The sequence below is a fragment of the Bufo bufo genome, chromosome 10 (genome assembly GCF_905171765.1).
Source record: "Bufo bufo chromosome 10, aBufBuf1.1, whole genome shotgun sequence".
Taxonomy (NCBI): domain Eukaryota; kingdom Metazoa; phylum Chordata; class Amphibia; order Anura; family Bufonidae; genus Bufo; species Bufo bufo.
Genome location: NC_053398.1, coordinates 148,763,451 through 148,785,290, shown reverse-complemented (window position 1 = coordinate 148,785,290; position 21,840 = coordinate 148,763,451). Strand labels below are relative to the sequence as shown.

The 21,840-nt window shown below is 42.9% G+C and overlaps 1 protein-coding gene across 3 annotated transcripts in view; it reads left to right on the top strand.

Moving 5' to 3' along the window:
* Window positions 1–2,608: 2,608 nt before the first annotated feature.
* The window catches only part of CA5A (carbonic anhydrase 5A), a 39,220-nt gene continuing 19,988 nt past the window's right edge, over window positions 2,609–21,840 (top strand). Inside the window, exon 1 of one of the 3 annotated variants that reach the window (XM_040409736.1) lies at window positions 2,609–2,756. In XM_040409736.1, coding sequence (XP_040265670.1) covers window positions 2,723–2,756 — 34 coding nt within the window. In that variant the 5' untranslated portion in view covers window positions 2,609–2,722. Of the gene's footprint in view, window positions 2,878–13,386; window positions 13,629–21,840 lie in introns of those variants that run through there. The other 2 variants (XM_040409735.1, XM_040409734.1) reach the window with 2 other exon arrangements.

Genomic DNA, 21,840 nt, shown 5'->3' with positions numbered 1-21,840 from the left:
ATACTGCCTCCCATGTACAAGAATATAACTACTATAATACTGCTCCTATGTACAAGAATATAACTACTATAATACTGCCTCCTATGTACAGGAATATAACTACTATAATACTGCTCCTATGTACAAGAATATAACTACTATAATACTGCTCCTATGTACAAGAATATAACTACTATAATACTGCTCCTATGTACAAGAATATAACTACTATAATACTGCCTCCTATGTACAGGAATATAACTACTATAATACTGCTCCTATGTACAAGAATATAACTACTATAATACTGCTCCTATGTACAAGAATATAACTACTATAATACTGCTCCTATGTACAAGAATATAACTACTATAATACTGCCTCCTATGTACAGGAATATAACTACTATAATACTGCTCCTATGTACAAGAATATAACTACTATAATACTACTCCTATGTACAAGAATATAACTACTATAATACTGCTCCTGTGTACAAGAATATAACTACTATAATACTGCTCATATGTACAAGAATATAACTACTATAATACCGCTCCTATGTACAAGAATATAACTACTATAATACTGCCTCCTATGTACAAGAATATAACTACTATAATACTGCTCCTATGTACAAGAATATAACTACTATAATACTGCCCCTATGTACAAGAATATAACTACTATAATACTGCCCCTATGTACAAGAATATAACTACTATAATACTGCCTCCCATGTACAAGAATATAACTACTATAATACTGCTCATATGTACAAGAATATAACTACTATAATACTGCTCCTATGTACAAGAATATAACTACTATAATACTGCTCCTATGTACAAGAATATAACTACTGTAATACTGCCTCCTATGTACAAGAATATAACTACTATAATACTGCATCCTATGTACAAGAATATAACTACTATAATACTGCTCCTATGTACAAGAATATAACTACTATAATACTGCCTCCTATGTACAAGAATATAACTACTATAATACTGCCTCCTATGTACAAGACTATAACTACTATAATACTGCTCCTATGTACAAGAATATAACTACTATAATACTGCTCCTATGTGCAAGAATATAACTACTATAATACTGCTCCTATGTACAAGAATATAACTACTATAATACTGCTCCTATGTGCAAGAATATAACTACTATAATACTGCCTCCTATGTACAAGAATATAACTACTATAATACTGCCTCCTATGTACAATAATATAACTACTATAATACTGCTCCTATGTACAATAATATAACTACTATAATACTGCCTCCTATGTACAAGAATATTACTACTATAATACTGCTCCTATGTACAGGAATATAACTACTATAATACTGCCTCCTATGTACAAGAATATAACTGCTATAATACTGCCTCCTATGTACAAGAATATAACTACTATAATACTGCCTCCTATGTACAAGAATATAACTACTATAATACTGCTCCTATGTACAGGAATATAACTACTATAATACTGCCTCCTATGTACAGGAATATAACTACTATAATACTGCTCCTATGTACAAGAATATAACTACTATAATACTGCCTCCTATGTACAAGAATATAACTACTATAATACTGCTCCTATATACAAGAATATAACTACTATAATACTGCCTCCTATGTACAAGAATATAACTACTATAATACTGCCCCTATATACAAGAATATAACTACTATAATACTGCCTCCTATGTACAAGAATATAACTACTATAATACTGCTCCTATGTACAAGAATATAACTACTATAATACTGCTCCTATGTACAAGAATATAACTACTATAATACTGCTCCTATGAACAAGAATATAACTACTATAATACTGCTCCTATGTACAAGAATATAACTACTATAATACTGCTCCTATGTACAAGAATATAACTACTATAATACTGCTCCTATGTACAAGAATATAGCTACTATAATACTGCTCCTATGTACAAGAATATAACTACTATAATACCGCCTCCTATGTACAAGAATATAACTACTATAATACTGCCTCCTATGTACAAGAATATAACTACTATAATACTGCTCCTATGTACAGGAATATAACTGCTATAATACTGCCTCCTATGTACAAGAATATAACTACTATAATACTGCTCCTATGTACAAGAATATAACTACTATAATACTGCTCCTATGTACAAGGATATAACTACTATAATACCGCCTCCTATGTACAAGAATATAACTACTATAATACTGCCTCCTATGTACAAGAATATAACTACTATAATACTGCTCCTATGTACAGGAATATAACTGCTATAATACTGCCTCCTATGTACAAGAATATAACTGCTATAATACTGCCTCCTATGTACAAGAATATAACTACTATAATACTGCTCCTATGTACAAGAATATAACTACTATAATACTGCCTCCTATGTACAAGAATATAACTACTATAATACTGCTCCTATGTACAAGGATATAACTACTATAATACCGCCTCCTATGTACAAGAATAAAACCCGGTGTGACATCTGATAGATTTGGGTTGAGTTCTCATTTCCATTCATGCCCAGTGTATAAACTCTGTGGCTTCTGTCCACACCCTGAGACACTTGGAGCCAATGAAGAGTGCTGGGTGGAATATTAACTCTGCTGCTCAAAACAAACAGACAGCAGCATCTGAGTACATATAGGAGAAGCGCTCATCTATCTGGGGCAATTCCTCCCGCATCTGATGACCCGGCTCCACACAGGACACGGTGATGAAGGTGAGATCTTTCCTGACACTCAGCAGACAACTGGCAAAATGTGTCCTCCACCCAGAAAAGAGGCTACAAGTCAGATCCTGCAGCCTGGCTGCCTGCGCCCTCCAGCACAAGGATGGAAACTGTGAGTAACTGAGAGCGCCCTCATCTGGCCAGGGTTATACGACAGCTCTGCTGACCACAAGGTGGTGGTGGGGGGGGGGGGGGGGGGGATGTGTAATGTGAACCAGTAGGATTCTAAACTGACCATAGATGTGACACTAATCAACCTGACAAAAATAATATAATGTTGTGTAATTTGTTACAACGTATCAGTGCTGGACCCCCTCCCCCTTTATGTCTAAGGATTTAAAGGGTTAGTTGTGAACTACATGAGTGGATGAGCTGATTGTGGGGCCCTTCCGCTGGGGCCGCAGCTGTTACCTCTAACCAGCCCCCATAGAAAAAGCGTTCTTCTCACTGTTTCCAGGGTTATTATAAATGATTCATGATATAAACATAAGACTGCACTCTTCAATTAACCGTCTGATGATGACGCCGGGGTGTGGCCCCTGAACTGCACGACAGTAAAGCATCTGATCAATGCTGGATTCTAGATTTCTGTTACCTTATAGACATCTCGGACAGTGACCTGGATGAGCGCTGCGAGTAATCATGAGCCAGTACCTCCTATTGTGATGCTGCCCCCTAGAGGTCAAACTAAGGCTATGGGCATTTGTTATGATTGCATTTTACTCATTTTGGGTGAAAAATAATTTTTTCATTTGTTCTTTATTAAAAATGTTCAGCCATTTCTGAGCAAAAAGGTTTAAAAATCAGTCTGTTTACAAGCTGTCCATTTCTGTTTTCTCTGAATCTTGTCATCTGACGGCTCATGAGTAGCTTTTATCTCTGATCTCCTGACCTCATAAACACTTTTTGAAGCCATATTCTTACCAGTTTGATAGGCATTGAACTATAATGAGTGATTATGAGGTTAGGAGATCACTAATAAGAGCTACACATGAGCCATCAGATGACGGGATTCAAAGAAAACAGAAACTGACAGCCTGCAAACAGACTGATTTTAATCCTGTTTATTACAAACATCTAAATATTTTTAATAAAGACATATTAAAAAAATCAGTTTTAACCCAATATCACCAAAATACAATAAAAATGCCATTGTCCCAAAGGTTTCCAAAGTGTAAAAGTGAAACAGCGACTGTAAATGACTGCAGAATAAATCTCATCTTAAACAGTCCGCCACAGGCCTCCCTCGCTCTCCAGTCTGCATTTGGAGAAGGACTACTGGATTCCTACTGGTTTCTATGGCGTCTCGTATCTCAATGAATGTGTGAGAACAGCAGACAACGGCCGAATAATCTGCAGCATCTATGAGCCAAACCTCGCATAGGAAACGTTCTTTTTCCTTAAACAGTCCGTCCCCCCGTGAATCATAATGTGACTCATCGTGTTTACCGAAAATATGTATTACTGAATGTTCCTTCTAATAGAAAAAGAAGAAAGACACCAAAACATGGGAAAACACTAAAAAGGAAACTATAAAGTATAAAGTTCTACAACCTCCAGAGGACATACAGATATATAATGGAAAAGCAGCATTATAGCTTTCATATCTTATACAACAGGGCAGTATTATAGTAGTTATATTCTTGTACATAGGAGCAGTATTATAGTAGTTATATTCTTGTACATAGGAGGCAGTATTATAGTAGTTATATTCTTGTACATAGGAGCAGTATTATAGTAGTTATATCCTTGTACATAGGAGCAGTATTATAGTAGTTATATTCTTGTACATAGGAGCAGTATTATAGTAGTTATATCCTTGTACATAGGAGCAGTATTATAGTAGTTATATTCTTGTACATAGGAGGCAGTATTATAGTAGTTATATTCTTGTACATAGGAGGCAGTATTATAGTAGTTATATTCTTGTAAATAGGAGGCAGTATTATAGTAGTTATATTCTTGTACATAGGAGCAGTATTATAGCAGTTATATTCTTGTACATAGGAGCAGTATTATAGTAGTTATATTCTTGTACATAGGAGCAGTATTATAGTAGTTATATTCTTGTACATAGGAGCAGTATTATAGTAGTTATATTCTTGTACATAGGAGCAGTATTATAGTAGTTATATTCTTGTACATAGGAGGCAGTATTATAGTAGTTATATTCTTGTATATAGGAGCAGTATTATAGTAGTTATATTCTTGTACATAGGAGGCAGTATTATAGTAGTTATATTCTTGTACATAGGAGCAGTATTATAGTAGTTATATTCTTGTACATAGGAGGCAGTATTATAGTAGTTATATTCTTGTACATAGGAGCAGTATTATAGTAGTTATATTCTTGTACATAGGAGCAGTATTATAGTAGTTATATTCTTGTACATAGGAGGCAGTATTATAGTAGTTATATTCTTGTACATAGGAGCAGTATTATAGTAGTTATATTCTTGTACATAGGAGCAGTATTATAGTAGTATATATTCTTGTACATAGGAGGCAGTATTATAGTAGTTATATTCTTGTACATAGGAGCAGTATTATAGTAGTTATATTCCTGTACATAGGAGCAGTATTATAGTAGTTATATTCTTGTACATAGGAGGCAGTATTATAGTAGTTATATTCTTGTACATAGGAGCAGTATTATAGTAGTTATATTCTTGTACATAGGAGCAGTATTATAGTAGTTATAGTCTTGTACATAGGAGGCAGTATTATAGTAGTTATATTCTTGTACAGAGGAGCAGTATTATAGTAGTTATATTCTTGTACATAGGAGGCAGTATTATAGTAGTTATATTCTTGTACAGAGGAGCAGTATTATAGTAGTTATATTCTTATATATAGGAGCAGTATTATAGTAGTTATATTCTTGTACATATAAGCAGTATTATAGTAGTTATATTCTTGCACATAGGAGGCAGTATTATAGTAGTTATATTCTTGTACATAGGAGCAGTATTATAGTAGTTATATTCCTGTACATAGGAGCAGTATTATAGTAGTTGTATTCTTGTACATAGGAGCAGTATTATAGTAGTTATATTCTTGTACATAGGAGCAGTATTATAGTAGATATATTCTTGTACATAGGAGGCAGTATCATAGTAGTTATATTCTTGTACATAGGAGCAGTATTATAGTAGATATATTCTTGTACATAGGAGCAGTATTATAGTAGTTATATTCTTGTACATAGGAGCAGTATTATAGTAGTTATACTCTTGTACATAGGAGGCAGTATTATAGTAGTTATATTCCTGTACATAGGAGCAGTATTATAGTAGTTATATTCTTGTACATAGGAGCAGTATTATAGTAGTTATATTCTTGTACATAGGAGCAGTATTATAGTAGTTATACTCTTGTACATAGGAGGCAGTATTATAGTAGTTATATTCCTGTACATAGGAGCAGTATTATAGTAGTTATATTCTTGTACATAAGAGCAGTATTATAGTAGTTATATTCTTGTACATAAGAGCAGTATTATAGTAGTTATATTCTTGTACATAGGAGGCAGTATTATAGTAGTTATATTCTTGTACATAAGAGCAGTATTATAGTAGTTATATTCTTGTACATAGGAGGCAGTATCATAGTAGTTATATTCTTGTACATATAAGCAGTATTATAGTAGTTATATTCTTGCACATAGGAGGCAGTATTATAGTAGTTATATTCTTGTACATAGGAGCAGTATTATAGTAGTTATATTCCTGTACATAGGAGCAGTATTATAGTAGTTGTATTCTTGTACATAGGAGCAGTATTATAGTAGTTATATTCTTGTACATAGGAGCAGTATTATAGTAGATATATTCTTGTACATAGGAGCAGTATTATAGTAGTTATATTCTTGTACATAGGAGCAGTATTATAGTAGTTATACTCTTGTACATAGGAGGCAGTATTATAGTAGTTATATTCTTGTACATAAGAGCAGTATTATAGTAGTTATATTCTTGTACATAAGAGCAGTATTATAGTAGTTATATTCTTGTACATAGGAGCAGTATTATAGTAGTTGTATTCTTGTACATAGGAGGCAGTATTATAGTAGTTATATTCCTGTACATAGGAGCAGTATTATAGTAGTTATATTCTTGTACATAGGAGCAGTATCATAGTAGTTATATTCTTGTACATAGGAGCAGTATTATAGTAGATATATTCTTGTACATAGGAGCAGTATTATAGTAGTTATATTCTTGTACATAGGAGCAGTATTATAGTAGTTATACTCTTGTACATAGGAGGCAGTATTATAGTAGTTATATTCTTGTACATAAGAGCAGTATTATAGTAGTTATATTCTTGTACATAAGAGCAGTATTATAGTAGTTATATTCTTGTACATAGGAGGCAGTATTATAGTAGTTATATTCTTGTACATAAGAGCAGTATTATAGTAGTTATATTCTTGTACATAGGAGGCAGTATTATAGTAGTTATATTCTTAATCAATTTTCTTTTTATTAAAGAAAACGCAAAAAAAAGTCATGTGACAAATCAATCACTTAAATACCAGACGCAGCTGGACAAATGCTTATTCACTAAGCGCATCAATTCAAGTGTAGTGGCGACATACCTCAAAAACACAATAACATGTGCATAAAAGTAATTTATATGGAAAAGTAGAGACAAGACATGGGAAGAGGGGAGGGGGGGGAGAGAAGTTTTTGTTTTGGTCCGGTGTGAGGTCTGCATTAAGAGGTCCAATAGGGGAAGGGGCCCCGCTCAAAAATTTGCTGTGGCACAGTCAGTTCCAGTTGTGTGATAATGATTTTGTTCTATGTCTATTACATACATTATTATATGGTGTTATTCAGTAAACCTTCCTTTTGAGATGGTGTCAGGGCAGAATGTGTCCAAGTAATTGGGAGAAAGTTACTGCCCTGTGTAAACACCAGTATAACCAGCATGACGTTCAGAGGCCAGTAAACAGCTTTCTTACATTCTTTCATGATTGGGGATTGTTAGTCAGCGGCCCCGCTGGGCAGGATGGTGCAGTGTGGATCTGGGTGCGGTTCTTTAATGTTCTTGGCATTTATTTTGCTGGAGTTCACAGGGCGCCATGAACATCATGTACTGGAAGGAAGGAGGGGGTGAAAGCTGCTGCACTGCACGGCTCTCCGCTAAAAGACACAATGGTTAAATGGGCGCTAAGGCCCCGGCTACACTGCGACTTCTAGTAGCAAGACTGATTTTAACTATTGAGTGACCGCTGCAGTCCACGAGATTGCATTCAGCTGAACGCATTCATTAGGACGGCAGCTCTGGTTCAATACCTAAAATCAATCAGTTGCACTGCAAAAATTTGCAGTTTAGCCGAGACCTTAAAGGGGTTGTCCGGGTTCAGAGTTTAACCCAGACATACCCATAATTTCACCCCGGCAAAATCCCTGAGGCTAGCATCGGAGCAGTTAATGCGCTAAATCGCGCAGGGCAAGGGCTCTTTTGTTTACAATCACACACTGCCGGGTGGAAGCTTCCGCCCGTCAGTGTGTTCGGTAACATCACCGGCTCTGATGGGCGGGCTTTAGCGCTGCCCTAGCCGTTTTACTGGCTAAAGCCCGCCCATCAGTGCCGGTGACAGCCGGAGTTGTGTTGCTAAACTCTTTTACCCCGCTACAATCTCCTAAGGGCATTTACCTTGTCATCAGATGTAACTTTACATTATATCCTTACAACTGTGCATTGTAAACCTTGTTAAATGTATATTGCTGTAATTTCCATGTTCACCAGCAGGTGGCAGCAATGTGTTAGCAAGGACTTAGGTTCCATTTAGTATTTCTGAGCTGGAATAGTTCATTCCAACTTAGCTCCCCCTCTGTGAGCAGAGTGGGCTGTGCCCGCATCCTGCAGCATGGGGAGGGAAGGAAGTTAGAAGTAGTGTAGCCCACCCCCTGCTAGGGGTAGGGTGTGCATGTTAGGAACTCCCTGAGATAGAGAAGAAAGCCAGGATCTTGTCTCGGCTGAGACATTGATCCCAATTCCCAGTCTGAGCTCTGCAGCTCAGCTGGATGACACGAAGCAGAAAGTTACAGACAACTCCAGTTCCAGGAAGAAATCATCCCCTGAGAAGATAACTGTGAGTCAAGTTCCAGAGACCCAGGAGAATCCATTCCTCCTCAGCTAGTCAGTCCCCATACAGCAGAAGATAGAAAGTGCAGAAGCCAAATTCCTGCCACAGTATAGAGCTAACAAGCAGACGTCTTTTCCTGCAAGCTCCAGATACGTGAGAGAGCAGAAGATAAATTCCAGCCAACCATTGCCAATAGCTGCTGGGACCAAAGACTAAAGCTGTATCTTACTTGGATGAAAGTTACAATCAGTAAAGACAAGTTTGAACTTTATCAAAGGTCTGGATCTCAATTACTGCTGCAAAATCCCTCCATTATTCCTATTAGCACCACACTCCATTTATTGCAAGTGAGCCAGGATCCAGGAGTCCCGCCGTACCCAGGTAGGAGACACTGTTGACACAATTACTACCACCATACAGAGACATTACACCGCTCTGGCATTCCTAACCTGGGGCGTGAGTTATAACACCTTAAAGGGCCCTGTGACAGTACCCTGCACACGCTGCAATTGGCGTCACAAACAAAACGTTAGACTATTCTACCCATATCCTGACACACTGCATAATTTGGCGTCAGAGTGCATACCCCGGGCCAGCTCACTGCAAATTAACTGCTCCGATGCTCAAGTCAGGGGGGCTGCCTGGTGAAAATGGAGGTATGTCCGGGTGCAGCTCTGGACTCGGACGACCCCTTTAAATGTTACAGACTGACACATGTTTTCTTTGTAGTGACACCTTGTATTTTGTGGGCATTGATTACAACACTTTATACAGGTTTCACATCTCCGGATATAAAAGCCTCTTCCTCCACTGATCTTTGAACTCATTATAAAAACACTTAGAAGATTTCACTAAAAGTGGATAAAGAGATAAAGGTCCGGCTCGGATAAAAGGTGGATAAAGAGAAAAAGGTCGGATAAGATGTTACCTTTATTTTTCAGTGCAGATAAAAGGCAGTTACATGTTTCGGATCAGAGACAATAGCGATCCTTCCTCCTGTCACGAGCTGGACCTTGTGGTTCTTGGCGTGGTCCGTGCTTGGTGTGACAGGGTTTGAGCACGCCTACGCTCTCTCTCTGCCTATCCACAACTCATGCATTGAATAAAGTACTGTTCAGGCGCGTACATACAGGGGTCGCAGTTGCGACCGAACCCGACACTCCAGGGGGCCCGTCCGCCTGTGGACCCCTGGCCCCTGCAGTAGTGCTGTATGTACCCGGGGCCCAGTGCTCCTGATTTCCGCGCGGCCCGCCCTTTACCCCCCTCGGCCGGCGCTTCACTGTCCTCAGCGCATACAGCGTCAGGTGACAGTGCAGCGCCGGCCGGGAAGACAGAAGAGCGAGCGCGACTTCTGCCGGAGAGGAAGAGTAGCCGCGGCGCAGAGCAGGTATGTATGGAGCGGTAATTTTCTCACCGTATCTGGCATGGGGCCCCGTGGTTAGTGGTTCCACCCCTTGGCTCTTCCACTTGTACAGTCTGTGTATGGTGGGGCACTCTATAGCGGTGTGATTCAGACATCTGTAATACTACATGACACTGAAAGGTCGGAACTGTAGCACTGCAATCGACAGTATGGTGGACGCCAACAGAAGGTCCCATAGCCAGTCCTGATCGTGGACCATCTGTATAGAACAGTACAAGTGGCGTACACACAATCCATGGGGCCCCGGTGCAAAACTGATACATACCTGCTCCAGCTTAGATTTCTTAAAGGGGTTGTTTAGTCATAGACGGCCCCTTTCAGAATGCAGGGGGCCACAGAAAACATCTGACTTTGCTATGGCAGCCTCGTCTGGATAAAACGTGGTTTTACATGGTGACTATTCACATGAAAGGCCATCCGTGTAATGTGAAGCATGAATAGATGGCGCAGTGCCAGAGTCTAAAAATGTAAGGAGGACGGAGGGTGTCACTGAAGTCATTGGGGGTCATTCACAATCTGCGCTACGCCGGTGTGTGGTGTAAAGGAAAGGGGCACCACTCTGCTTTGTAGCTTCAGTTTTATGCCCGTTTGTGGCATCATGTACGACATTTGGCTGTGGCGGGGGTGGGCTTGGGTCTGGACATCGACACAGGCAAATTCACTCACATTCATGCCTGGAAACAGGATTCAATGTTAGCGGAAATCGACCCCAATCAGGGGCCACAGTGGTTTTCACACCCAGCACATGAACTGCTGCAGGAGAGGCCCACACCTCGTCATAAACTACAGGGGCTATCAAAGACCCACGTAAGAAGCCAGTCTTTAATTAAAGGGGTTGTCCAGGTTCAGAGCTGCACCCGGACATACCCAGAATTTCACCCCGGCAGCCCCCCATTTCATGCTCCGATGCCCTCCTTTGCCCTGCGTTGAATCTTGCAGGGCAAAGGCATTTTCAGGAGAGATGGTGACGCCACCGGACTCACTGCTGGGCGGAAGCCCCCACCTGGCAGCCCTAACAAGAGACTGGTGTGTTACCGGATCTCATGAAAATGCCCTCGCCCTGCGCGATGCTGCGCAGGGTAAGGGAGAGGATCGGAGCACGAGATGCTGCAATGCGGGGGGCTGCCGGGGTGAAAATATGGCTATGTCCGGGGTCAGCTATGAACTGGGACAACCCCTTTAATGACCCCCATTGAGTGATGATGGAGATCATAGTTTTTATGGTGCTCTGCTCCCCTCTAGTGGCGGAGTTATAAACTGCACCCAAATAAAAATCTATTTTGATTTAAGATTTTGTCTATTCCTCCAGAGGCGGGCGAGTATAAGGGTCTTGGATAAAGGGTGGGCTGTTAGGGATGTTGTCACCCAGGGGTGGGCTGTGACTTCATATCTTTCTATGGGATCTGTGAGGACATATTATAGAAGACGTCAGCTACGGAGGGCAGAGCTGCAGAGAGGACGGAAGCCTCTAGAACAGATGTCAGCAACCTTCATCTCTACAAACTACAACTCCCAGCATGCTCCATTCATTTCCATGACACTTCTTAGAGGAGCAGAGCCAGTATGCATGCTGGGAGTTGTAGTTTTACAACAGCGGGAGTGCTGGAGGTTGCAGAGCCCCGCTCTATGGCATGGCTACCAATGTATTCCCATAGTATTAGTGGCGGACCTGGCGGGGGAAGGGACAGCGCTGGGAGATGAGGGTTAATCGTCCTGTAATGGAATGGCGCCCAATACGTTTACGTCAGTTTACGCCGCAAACTGAGCCACGGAAAGTCACAAGTTGTGCAAACATTTCCCAATTACGCAAAGTCTCTAAATCTCAGTTTTTACACCGCAGCTGTATAAATGGGCGTGGTTTAACAGCGCGGGAGCGGCATAAGGCCAGAAAAGGGCACAAATCTGACTTAAGGTAGAGGCGTCCACCTTTAACCCCTTCCCGACCAGTTACGGCGCTGGCCGGGTCTCTAATGATGCCGCGGGGTGCCTGTTTTATACAGCTCATGTCCACGACCGGCGGTAATGCCAGTCACGGGTGTTTAACACTTCAGATGCCGTGGCCAATCCTGACCACAGCATCTCAGCGCGCTAAATACCGTAACCCCGCGCTTCCAATAATGCTCCGGCAATCGGAGGAGCCGGCGCGCAGTCCATGGCAGGAGGCTAATGATCAGCGTCTCCTATGGAGCCTCCGCCTGTAGCAAAATCATCAGAGACTCCAACGCTGATGACAAAAGAGTGTAAAGAAAGAAAGTTTTAAAAAATAAAAGAATAAAAATTTAAATCACCCCCCTTTACCCAAAATAAAACACAATACACATCATGGGTATCGCCACTTGCGAAAACGCCCGTACTATAGAAATATCTTCCCCATACAGCAAACCTCCGGGGAAAAAAAACACCTCAAAATGGCCAATTCGCCGTTTTTGGTCGCTTCATTTCCCACAAAAAATTAAGTAAAAAGTGATCAGTCGCCCCCCAGGCTGGTATCAGTAGAGCAAGTACAACTGGTCCCAGAAAAACCAATCCCTCATACGGCGATGTGAGCGGAAAAATAAAACCGTTATGGCTCTGGGAAGGCAGGGAGCGCAAAACGAAAACACAAAAACCTCCGGGGTAGAAAGGGTTAAAAAAAATATAGTGTTTCTACAATAAATAAATAAATGTTCTTCTGGTGCAGTTCCTCATCGATTCTAAGGCCTCTGCTTGCTGTCAGTGAACGGTCAACTAGCCTTCTAACCTCACTGCTGACAGACAGGACTAGGAGTGTATTCCCTGTCTGTGCAGCATCTTTTGTAATCAAACCCCTCCTGCGCGAGCAGCGTATTATCAGGACTGATTTTCAGCTTCGATGTAAACAAGAATGTTCTTATTCACTGACAGCAAGCAGAGTCTTAAACGACACTCCCAGGAAACTCTCTGCCGACACACGTGACTTAAATCTCACGTGAGGGGAGAAAAGCAAACAGTAGCTGTGATTGGCTGCCTGGCGCACTGTAAGCTAGAACCCGGAACCGTGCGTTCCAAACATCGCATCTCTTCCCTGACTGTGATTGGCTAGGAATGTCTGCCATTGGTTGCTGGGTGGGGCGTAATCTGTGGTGGGCGGGAGATGGGCGTGGTCTCGGGTGTTATGTTTTCTTCTATGGTCGCTGGCAGCTCCGAGGCTTCAGTAACTCGCGGGCCGCGGACATGGTGCTGACGCTCGGCTGCAGGAAGCTGCTCCTACCGCTGCTGGCCCCCGGCTGGACGGGACGGGCCCTCAGGCTGAGAACCCCCGGCGTGGTGCCCTCCAGGGCGTGTAACATCTCTGCCTGCTCCTACAAGCTGAGAAATGTGGACTGTGAGTGACAGCTGCGGGGGCTGCCGGATTACTGGGTGAATTATAGGGGGCTGCCGGATTACTGGGTGAATTATAGGGGGCTGCCGGATTACTGGGTGAATTATAGGGGGGGCTGCCGGATTACTGGGTGAATTATAGGGGGCTGCCGGATTACTGGGTGAATTATAGGGGGCTGCCGGATTACTGGGTGAATTATAGGGGGCTGCCGGATTACTAGGTGAATTATAGGGGGGCTGCCGGATTACTGGGTGAATTATAGGGGGGCTGCCGGATTACTGGGTGAATTATAGGGGGGCTGCTGGATTACTGGGTGAATTATAGGGGGGCTGCCGGATTACTGGGTGAATAGGGGGAGGGGGGCTGCCGGATTACTGGGTGAATTATAGGGGGCTGCCGGATTACTGGGTGAATTATAGGGGGGCTGCCGGATTACTGGGTGAATTATAGGGGGGCTGTCGGATTACTGGGTGAATTATAGGGGAGGGGCTGCCGGATTACTGGGTGAATTATAGGGGAGGGGCTGCCGGATTACTGGGTGAATTATAGGGGAGGGGGGCTGCCGGATTACTGGGTGAATTATAGGGGGGCTGCCGGATTACTGGGTGAATTATAGGGGGGCTGCCGGATTACTGGGTGAATTATAGGGGGGCTGCCGGATTACTGGGTGAATTATAGGGGGGCTGCCGGATTACTGGGTGAATTATAGGGGGGCTGCCGGATTACTGGGTGAATTATAGGGGAGGGGGCTGCCGGATTACTGGTTGAATTATAGGGGAGGGGGCTGCCGGATTACTGGTTGAATTATAGGGGAGGGGGCTGCCGGATTACTGGGTGAATTATAGGGGAGGGGGCAGCCGGATTACTGGGTGAATTATAGGGGAGGGGCTGCCGGATTACTGGGTGAATTATAGGGGAGGGGGCTGCCGGATTACTGGGTGAATTATAGGGGAGGGGGCCTGCCGGATTACTGGGTGAATTATAGGGGAGGGGGCCTGCCGGATTACTGGGTGAATTATAGGGGAGGGGGCCTGCCGGATTACTGGGTGAATTATAGGGGAGGGGGGCTGCCGGATTACTGGGTGAATTATAGGGGAGGGGGGCTGCCGGATTACTGGGTGAATTATAGGGGAGGGGGGCTGCCGGATTACTGGGTGAATTATAGGGGGGCTGCCGGATTACTGGGTGAATTATAGTGGATAGGGGGGCTGCCGGATTACTGGGTGAATTATAGGGGAGGGGGCCTGCCGGATTACTGGGTGAATTATAGGGGAGGGGGGCTGCCGGATTACTGGGTGAATTATAGGGGAGGGGGGCTGCCGGATTACTGGGTGAATTATAGGGGAGGGGGGCTGCCGGATTACTGGGTGAATTATAGGGGAGGGGGGCTGCCGGATTACTGGGTGAATTATAGGGGGGCTGCCGGATTACTGGGTGAATTATAGGGGAGGGGGCTGCCGGATTACTGGGTGAATTATAGGGGAGGGGCTGCCGGATTACTGGGTGAATTATAGGGGAGGGGGGCTGCCGGATTACTGGGTGAATTATAGGGGAGGGGTGCTGCCGGATTACTGGGTGAATTATAGTGGATAGGGGGGCTGCCGGATTACTGGGTGAATTGTAGGGGGGAGGGGGGCTGCCGGGTTACTGGGTGAATTATAGGGGGGCTGCCGGGTTACTGGGTGAATTATAGGGGGGCTGCCGGATTACTGGGTGAATTATAGGGGAGGGGGCTGCCGGATTACTGGGTGAATTATAGGGGAGGGGGCTGCCAGATTACTGGGTGAATTATAGGGGAGGGGGCTGCCGGATTACTGGGTGAATTATAGGGGAGGGGGGCTGCCGGATTACTGGGTGAATTATAGTGGATAGGGGGGCTGCCGGATTACTGGGTGAATTGTAGGGGGGAGGGGGGCTGCCGGGTTACTGGGTGAATTATAGGAGGGCTGCCGGGTTACTGGGTGAATTATAGGGGGGCTGCCGGATTACTGGGTGAATTATAGTGGAGGGGGGCTGCCTGGTTACTGGGTGAATTATAGGGGAGGGGGGCTGCCGGATTACTGGGTGAATTATAGGGGGGCTGCCGGATTACTGGGTGAATTATAGGGGAGGGGGCTGCCGGATTACTGGGTGAATTATAGGGGAGGGGGCTGCCGGATTACTGGGTGAATTATAGGGGAGGGGGCTGCCGGATTACTGGGTGAATTATAGGGGAGGGGGGCTGCCGGATTACTGGGTGAATTATAGTGGATAGGGGGGCTGCCGGATTACTGGGTGAATTGTAGGGGGGAGGGGGGCTGCCGGGTTACTGGGTGAATTATAGGAGGGCTGCTGGGTTACTGGGTGAATTATAGGGGGGCTGCCGGATTACTGGGTGAATTATAGTGGAGGGGGGCTGCCTGGTTACTGGGTGAATTATAGGGGGCTGTGGGGTCAGGCGCTGCCTACTGGGGTAGGACTGTGTATAGGATACATGGTAGGAAGGGGATATATATATATAACACACTATAGGGTGTAACGTGTATATATAGGGGTATATAGGGTGCATGGTGTGTGTATATTTCATACACTAGGTATATTGTATATATTGGTATATAGGCTACATGGTGTATATACATTGGGTCATATATCGTGTATACACTAGGTATATATTGGTATATAGGGTACATGGTGTATATACATTGGGTCATATCGTGTATACACTAGGTATATGGTATATATTGGTATATAGGATACACGGTGTATATACATTGGGTCATATTGTGTATACACTAGGTATATGGTATATAGGGTATATGGTGTGTATACACTAGGTATATGGTATATATTGGTGTATAGGGTACATGGTGTATATACATTGAGACATATCTTGTATACACTAGGTATATGGTATATAGGATACATGGTGTATATACACTGGGTCATATCGTGTATACACTAGGTATATGGTATATATTGGTATATAGGGTACATGGTGTATATACATTGGGTCATATTGTGTATACACTAGGTATATGGTATATAGGGTATATGGTGTATATACATTGAGACATATCTTGTATACACTAGGTATATGGTATATAGGATACATGGTGTATATACACTGGGTCATATCGTGTATACACTAGGTATATGGTATATAGTGACAGAAGCTGACGAGTCCTCCGTCCATCCACTTCGGGCTGTTATCCTGCAAGTTGATCCAGAGGAAGGCAGAATCCCCTGATGTATTGGGTATATATAATTGTATATAGGATATAATACCCTTATCTTTTTTTGGATAACCCCTTTAAGAGAAAAAAAAGATTCTGTTCCGACCGCTGTCATGGTAAATAATAAGTTTGGCGCCGTTCAGTATAAGCCGTATTCTCCGCCAGGCTGCATCTGATTGGCTGGTGGCGCCCTCTGACCTGGCCATAGACAGGAGTCCGTTCTGCTAATAACCTGATCCGTTTACAATGTAATTACTCAAAGCGATGACCGATTAATGCCCCAGACTAGCAGCACAATTCTCACTGCTGGTGGTTTGTTGAAATGTATCAGTTTTGGGTCCAGGCTCCCACAGAGGATTGTCTGCACTGGATACAATTGTGGCAAACATCAGCGGTGTGAACAGGACTCGATCAAGATGAGAGTTCAACCTTTTGATGTGACCAAGAGTGTTCCCATTCACTGATCGCAAGCAGATAACTTGGAAAGATAATAAATTGCAACATAAAGTTTGTTAGAAAGTTTCCAAACTTTTAATTTTTTATGTCTGTTTTACCTGTTACTCTTGGGCTCATGCACCCAAACGTGTGGCGGCTAAGGCCTGCATTGCGGCCCACAGTCACTTGAATGGATCTGCAAGATCTGGAGCAGTGCGGAGGCACAGAGCGGAGGCTTTACCCAGCGCTTCCATGGGATTTCAGTCTGTGCCTCCGCGTCACACAAAAAATAAAACTGCGGACTGAATCTTTCGGATTGTGGACTCATTCAAGTGAATGGGTCAATATCCGCAAATGGCGGCCACACAGCTGGTGCCCATGCATTGTGGTCCGCAGCACAGGGCGCACACGTTATGTGATGTCATTGGTAAGATCAGACTCCTGCCATGTCCCTGAAGCGGCTCCAGCAGGCAGATTGGTGCCGTCTTTCAATAGACTGCAGCTAAAAGCCGTTTTACCAGCCGCAGTCGGCATCAGTGTGCACGCCAGGGCGGTTTAGTCTGCTATACATTGTAAGTATAGAGTATATACTGTGTATATCAGTGATACATTGTAAGTATAGAGTATATACTGTGTACATCATTGTGATACATTGTAAGTATCGAGTATATACTGTGTATATCAGTGATACATTGTAAGTATAGAGTATATACTGTGTATATCAGTGATACATTGTAAGTATAGAGTATATGCTGTGTATATCAGTGATACATTGTAAGTATAGAGTATATACTGTGTATATCAGTGATACATTGTAAGTATAGAGTATATGCTGTGTATATCAGTGATACATTGTAAGTATAGAGTATATGCTGTGTATATCATTGGGATACATTGTAAGTATAGAGTATATACTGTGTATATCATTGGGATACATTGTAAGTATAGAGTATATGCTGTGTATATCATTGGGATACATTGTAAGTATAGAGTATATACTGTGTATATCAGTGATACATTGTAAGTATAGAGTATATGCTGTGTATATCATTGGGATACATTGTAAGTATAGAGTATATACTGTGTATATCATTGGGATACATTGTAAGTATAGAGTATATACTGTGTATATCAGGGATACATTGTAAGTATAGAGTATATACTGTGTATATCAGGGATACATTGTAAGTATAGAGTATATACTGTGTATATCAGTGATACATTGTAAGTATAGAGTATATACTGTGTATATCAGTGATACATTGTAAGTATAGAGTATATACTGTGTATATCATTGGGATACATTGTAAGTATAGAGTATATGCTGTGTATATCAGTGATACATTGTAAGTATAGAGTATATACTGTGTATATCATTGTGATACATTGTAAGTATAGAGTATATACTGTGTATATCAGTGATACATTGTAAGTATAGAGTATATACTGTGTATATCAGTGATACATTGTAAGTATAGAGTATATGCTGTGTATATCAGTGATACATTGTAAGTATAGAGTATATACTGTGTATATCATTGGGATACATTGTAAGTATAGAGTATATACTGTGTATATCATTGGGATACATTGTAAGTATAGAGTATATACTGTGTATATCAGTGATACATTGTAAGTATAGAGTATATACTGTGTATATCAGTGATACATTGTAAGTATAGAGTATATACTGTGTACATTATTGGATCCTGCAGCTCGGCCTATTCCCGTTCCGTCCCCAGCACGAGCGATGCTTCAATGTAGCAAAACTTGTGAAAAACGACAAAAACAAACAAGGGAATGAACTGTAAGGTTAGCAGGTGAGAGGAGCTGAACTTTCACCTGTTTTCTTCACTTTTCCTTCGGGGTGTGTATGTGGCTTCAGCCATAAACTCTGGCCCCCCCCCCCTTCGTGGTATATAGTGCAGTCGGTGGGGGTATTTACTAACCTTTATATGCCAGATTTTGATGCGAAAATAGTTGTAGGACTTATTTTTGTGACTTGAAAAGCTTGTGCATTAATAAATTGTCGTGCACTATGTGTGACACTTGGGAGCGGCAAGACATGGCGGAGCCATCACAACCGCTCCTGAAGTTTTACCAACAAAAAACTACTCCAGTCGGGGGCCAGATGAGTCCTCGCTCCAGGTGCACAGGCTGCACCTAATTTACAAGGTCTGCACCTCAACATAGACTAGGCGAATCCTCCTGCAGAACAGGAGGGAAATGGTCTGCTGTAAATGACCCCCATTGTGTATTATCTGCCACTACCTCCCTCCCTATGTGTACGTGATTGTATCGGGGCTTATTGTGCACTATGTGGCAGAGATGATCATCTGCTGCCTGTACGATTATGGGAAGGATTGTAACTCTACCAGCTGCAGGTTACTTTTGTCCTGTCCTCCTAAATCCTAATGCCCCCCCTCCCCCCCAGCACTCACATATTATTCTGCAGGGTCTCTTTAGAGAACAACCTGTACGTGACTCCTCACGCCGCAGGCTATAGTAATGCTTCCTGGAAGGGATTTGATTGCACAATACAGGCCTATGGTGAGCGGTAAATCTACTTACTGGGCCAGATGTGTAGTTATAGGGCGTCTGTCAGCAGATCTGTCCCTATGACCCCGGCTGACCTGTCACACGTGCACTCGGCAGCTGAAGGCTTCTGTGTTGGTCCCATGTTCATATGTTCAAAAATGATGTTTTAATATATGCAAATGAGCCTCTAGGAGCAACGGGGGCGTTGCCTTTACTCCAAGAGGCTCCGCCCCCTCTGCAACTGCTGCACTCTCCTGCAGTTTGATTGACAGGACCAGACAGTGTAAATGTCCTCACCCCTGGTCCTGTCAATCAAAGTGCAGAGGGCGCAGCAGTTGCAAAGAGAGCAGAGCCTCTGGGTGTAACAACAACGCCCCCGTTGCTCCTATAGGCTCATTTGCATATATTAAAGCATCATTTCCATTCCATCCACCATGACGGCCACAATTAGAGATGACCCTTGACCTCTGTAGGGGCAGGAATACACAGAGTTTAAATTGATTTGATCAGGCTGAATGTAAGATCTTTGAGATACCTAAAATTGATATTCAGGTGGCAACGGTAGTCAAAAAGACGGCCTTACCATTCAAAGACGTATCACAACTTAGCGGTCCAATGGAGCGCAAAGCAGATACTTTATTAAGGAAAGCTTGGGAGGCATCTATGTTTGCTGCTACATCCGTGGCAAGAGCCATGTACTTCTGGTTGTCTGAGGATCACCTAAAGAACAAAACCCCCAGAGAAGAGATCCTAAAATACCATTGTTAAAATCAGCAACGGCTTTTTGTCAGATGCCTCGGCAGAATCGGTACGTTTTGCCGCGAGAGATGCAGCTAGACGAGCTTTATGGATAAAATGCATGGTCGGGATAAAACCTCCAAGTCTAAACTATGCTCTATCGCAGGCGTCCTCAAACTGCGGCCCTCCAGCTGTTGCAAAACTACAACTCCCAGCATGCCCGAACAGCCTACAGCAGGGCATTGTGGGAGTTGTAGTTTTACAACAGCTGGAGGGCCGCAGTTTGAGGAAGCCTGCTCTATCGCCTGCTCGGGGGAGCTTGTTTTTGGGTCAGTGTTAGATAAAATACTGGAGAAAGCGGCTGATAAAGAAAAGGCCCTTTTGTCAATTCCCTTTACAATCCAGGCCGTACAGGGGTAAAGGTAAAGCGGGTCGCTGGAAGGGGTAGAGGATTCATTCTTAATCCCCAAAGCAAACAGAACAATAAACACTGACGCCAAAGTGGGAGGAGGTGGAAGGGTCTTCTAACCCAGCGGAATCGGGTTACGTCAAACCCATGGGCATTAAACCTCATCGCTCAGGGATACAGAATAGAATTCTCTTCAACACCTCCAGATAAGTTCTCCGTCACCACCCAAAACAGACGTGTACGGGAAAACATTTGGCAGCGTACTCCGATCAGGAGTCGTCATAGAGGTGCCAGACTCCGAAAAGGGAAGGGGTTCTACTCAGGCCTCCTTCTAGTCAAAAAACCCGACTACACCTTCCACATAATAATAATAAACCTAAAGCCTTTAAACAGATCCACAGTATACAGAAGATTCAAGATGGAGTCAATCGCATCTACGATTCCCCTGATTCCAAAGGGTGCCTTTATGACGTCAGTGGATCCAAAGGAGGCCTACGATCCCATACCGATTCCTCAGGCCTCCCAGAGATATCTAAGGTTTACAATAGGAGATTTTGGGGGACTCCTCCATCACTTCCAGGACGTAGCCCTCCACTTTGGTATCTCATCGGCTCCCAGAACATTTACCAAACTAGTGGTGGAAATGAGCGCAGGAAGGGAACCAATCTCATCCCTTACCTAGACTATTTCCTAATAATTGTCAATTCAAAAGCAGAAACCTTCAGGACTACAGAAGAAGGTAGAAGTACCCTTTCAGCTTTAGGATGGGTGATGAATCGGAAAAAATCAATACTCGCCCCAACTACAAACAAAAGGTTCCTGGGCGTAGAGTTGGATTCTGTATCCCAAACAACCGATCTACCCCAGGACAAAGTAAGATCTC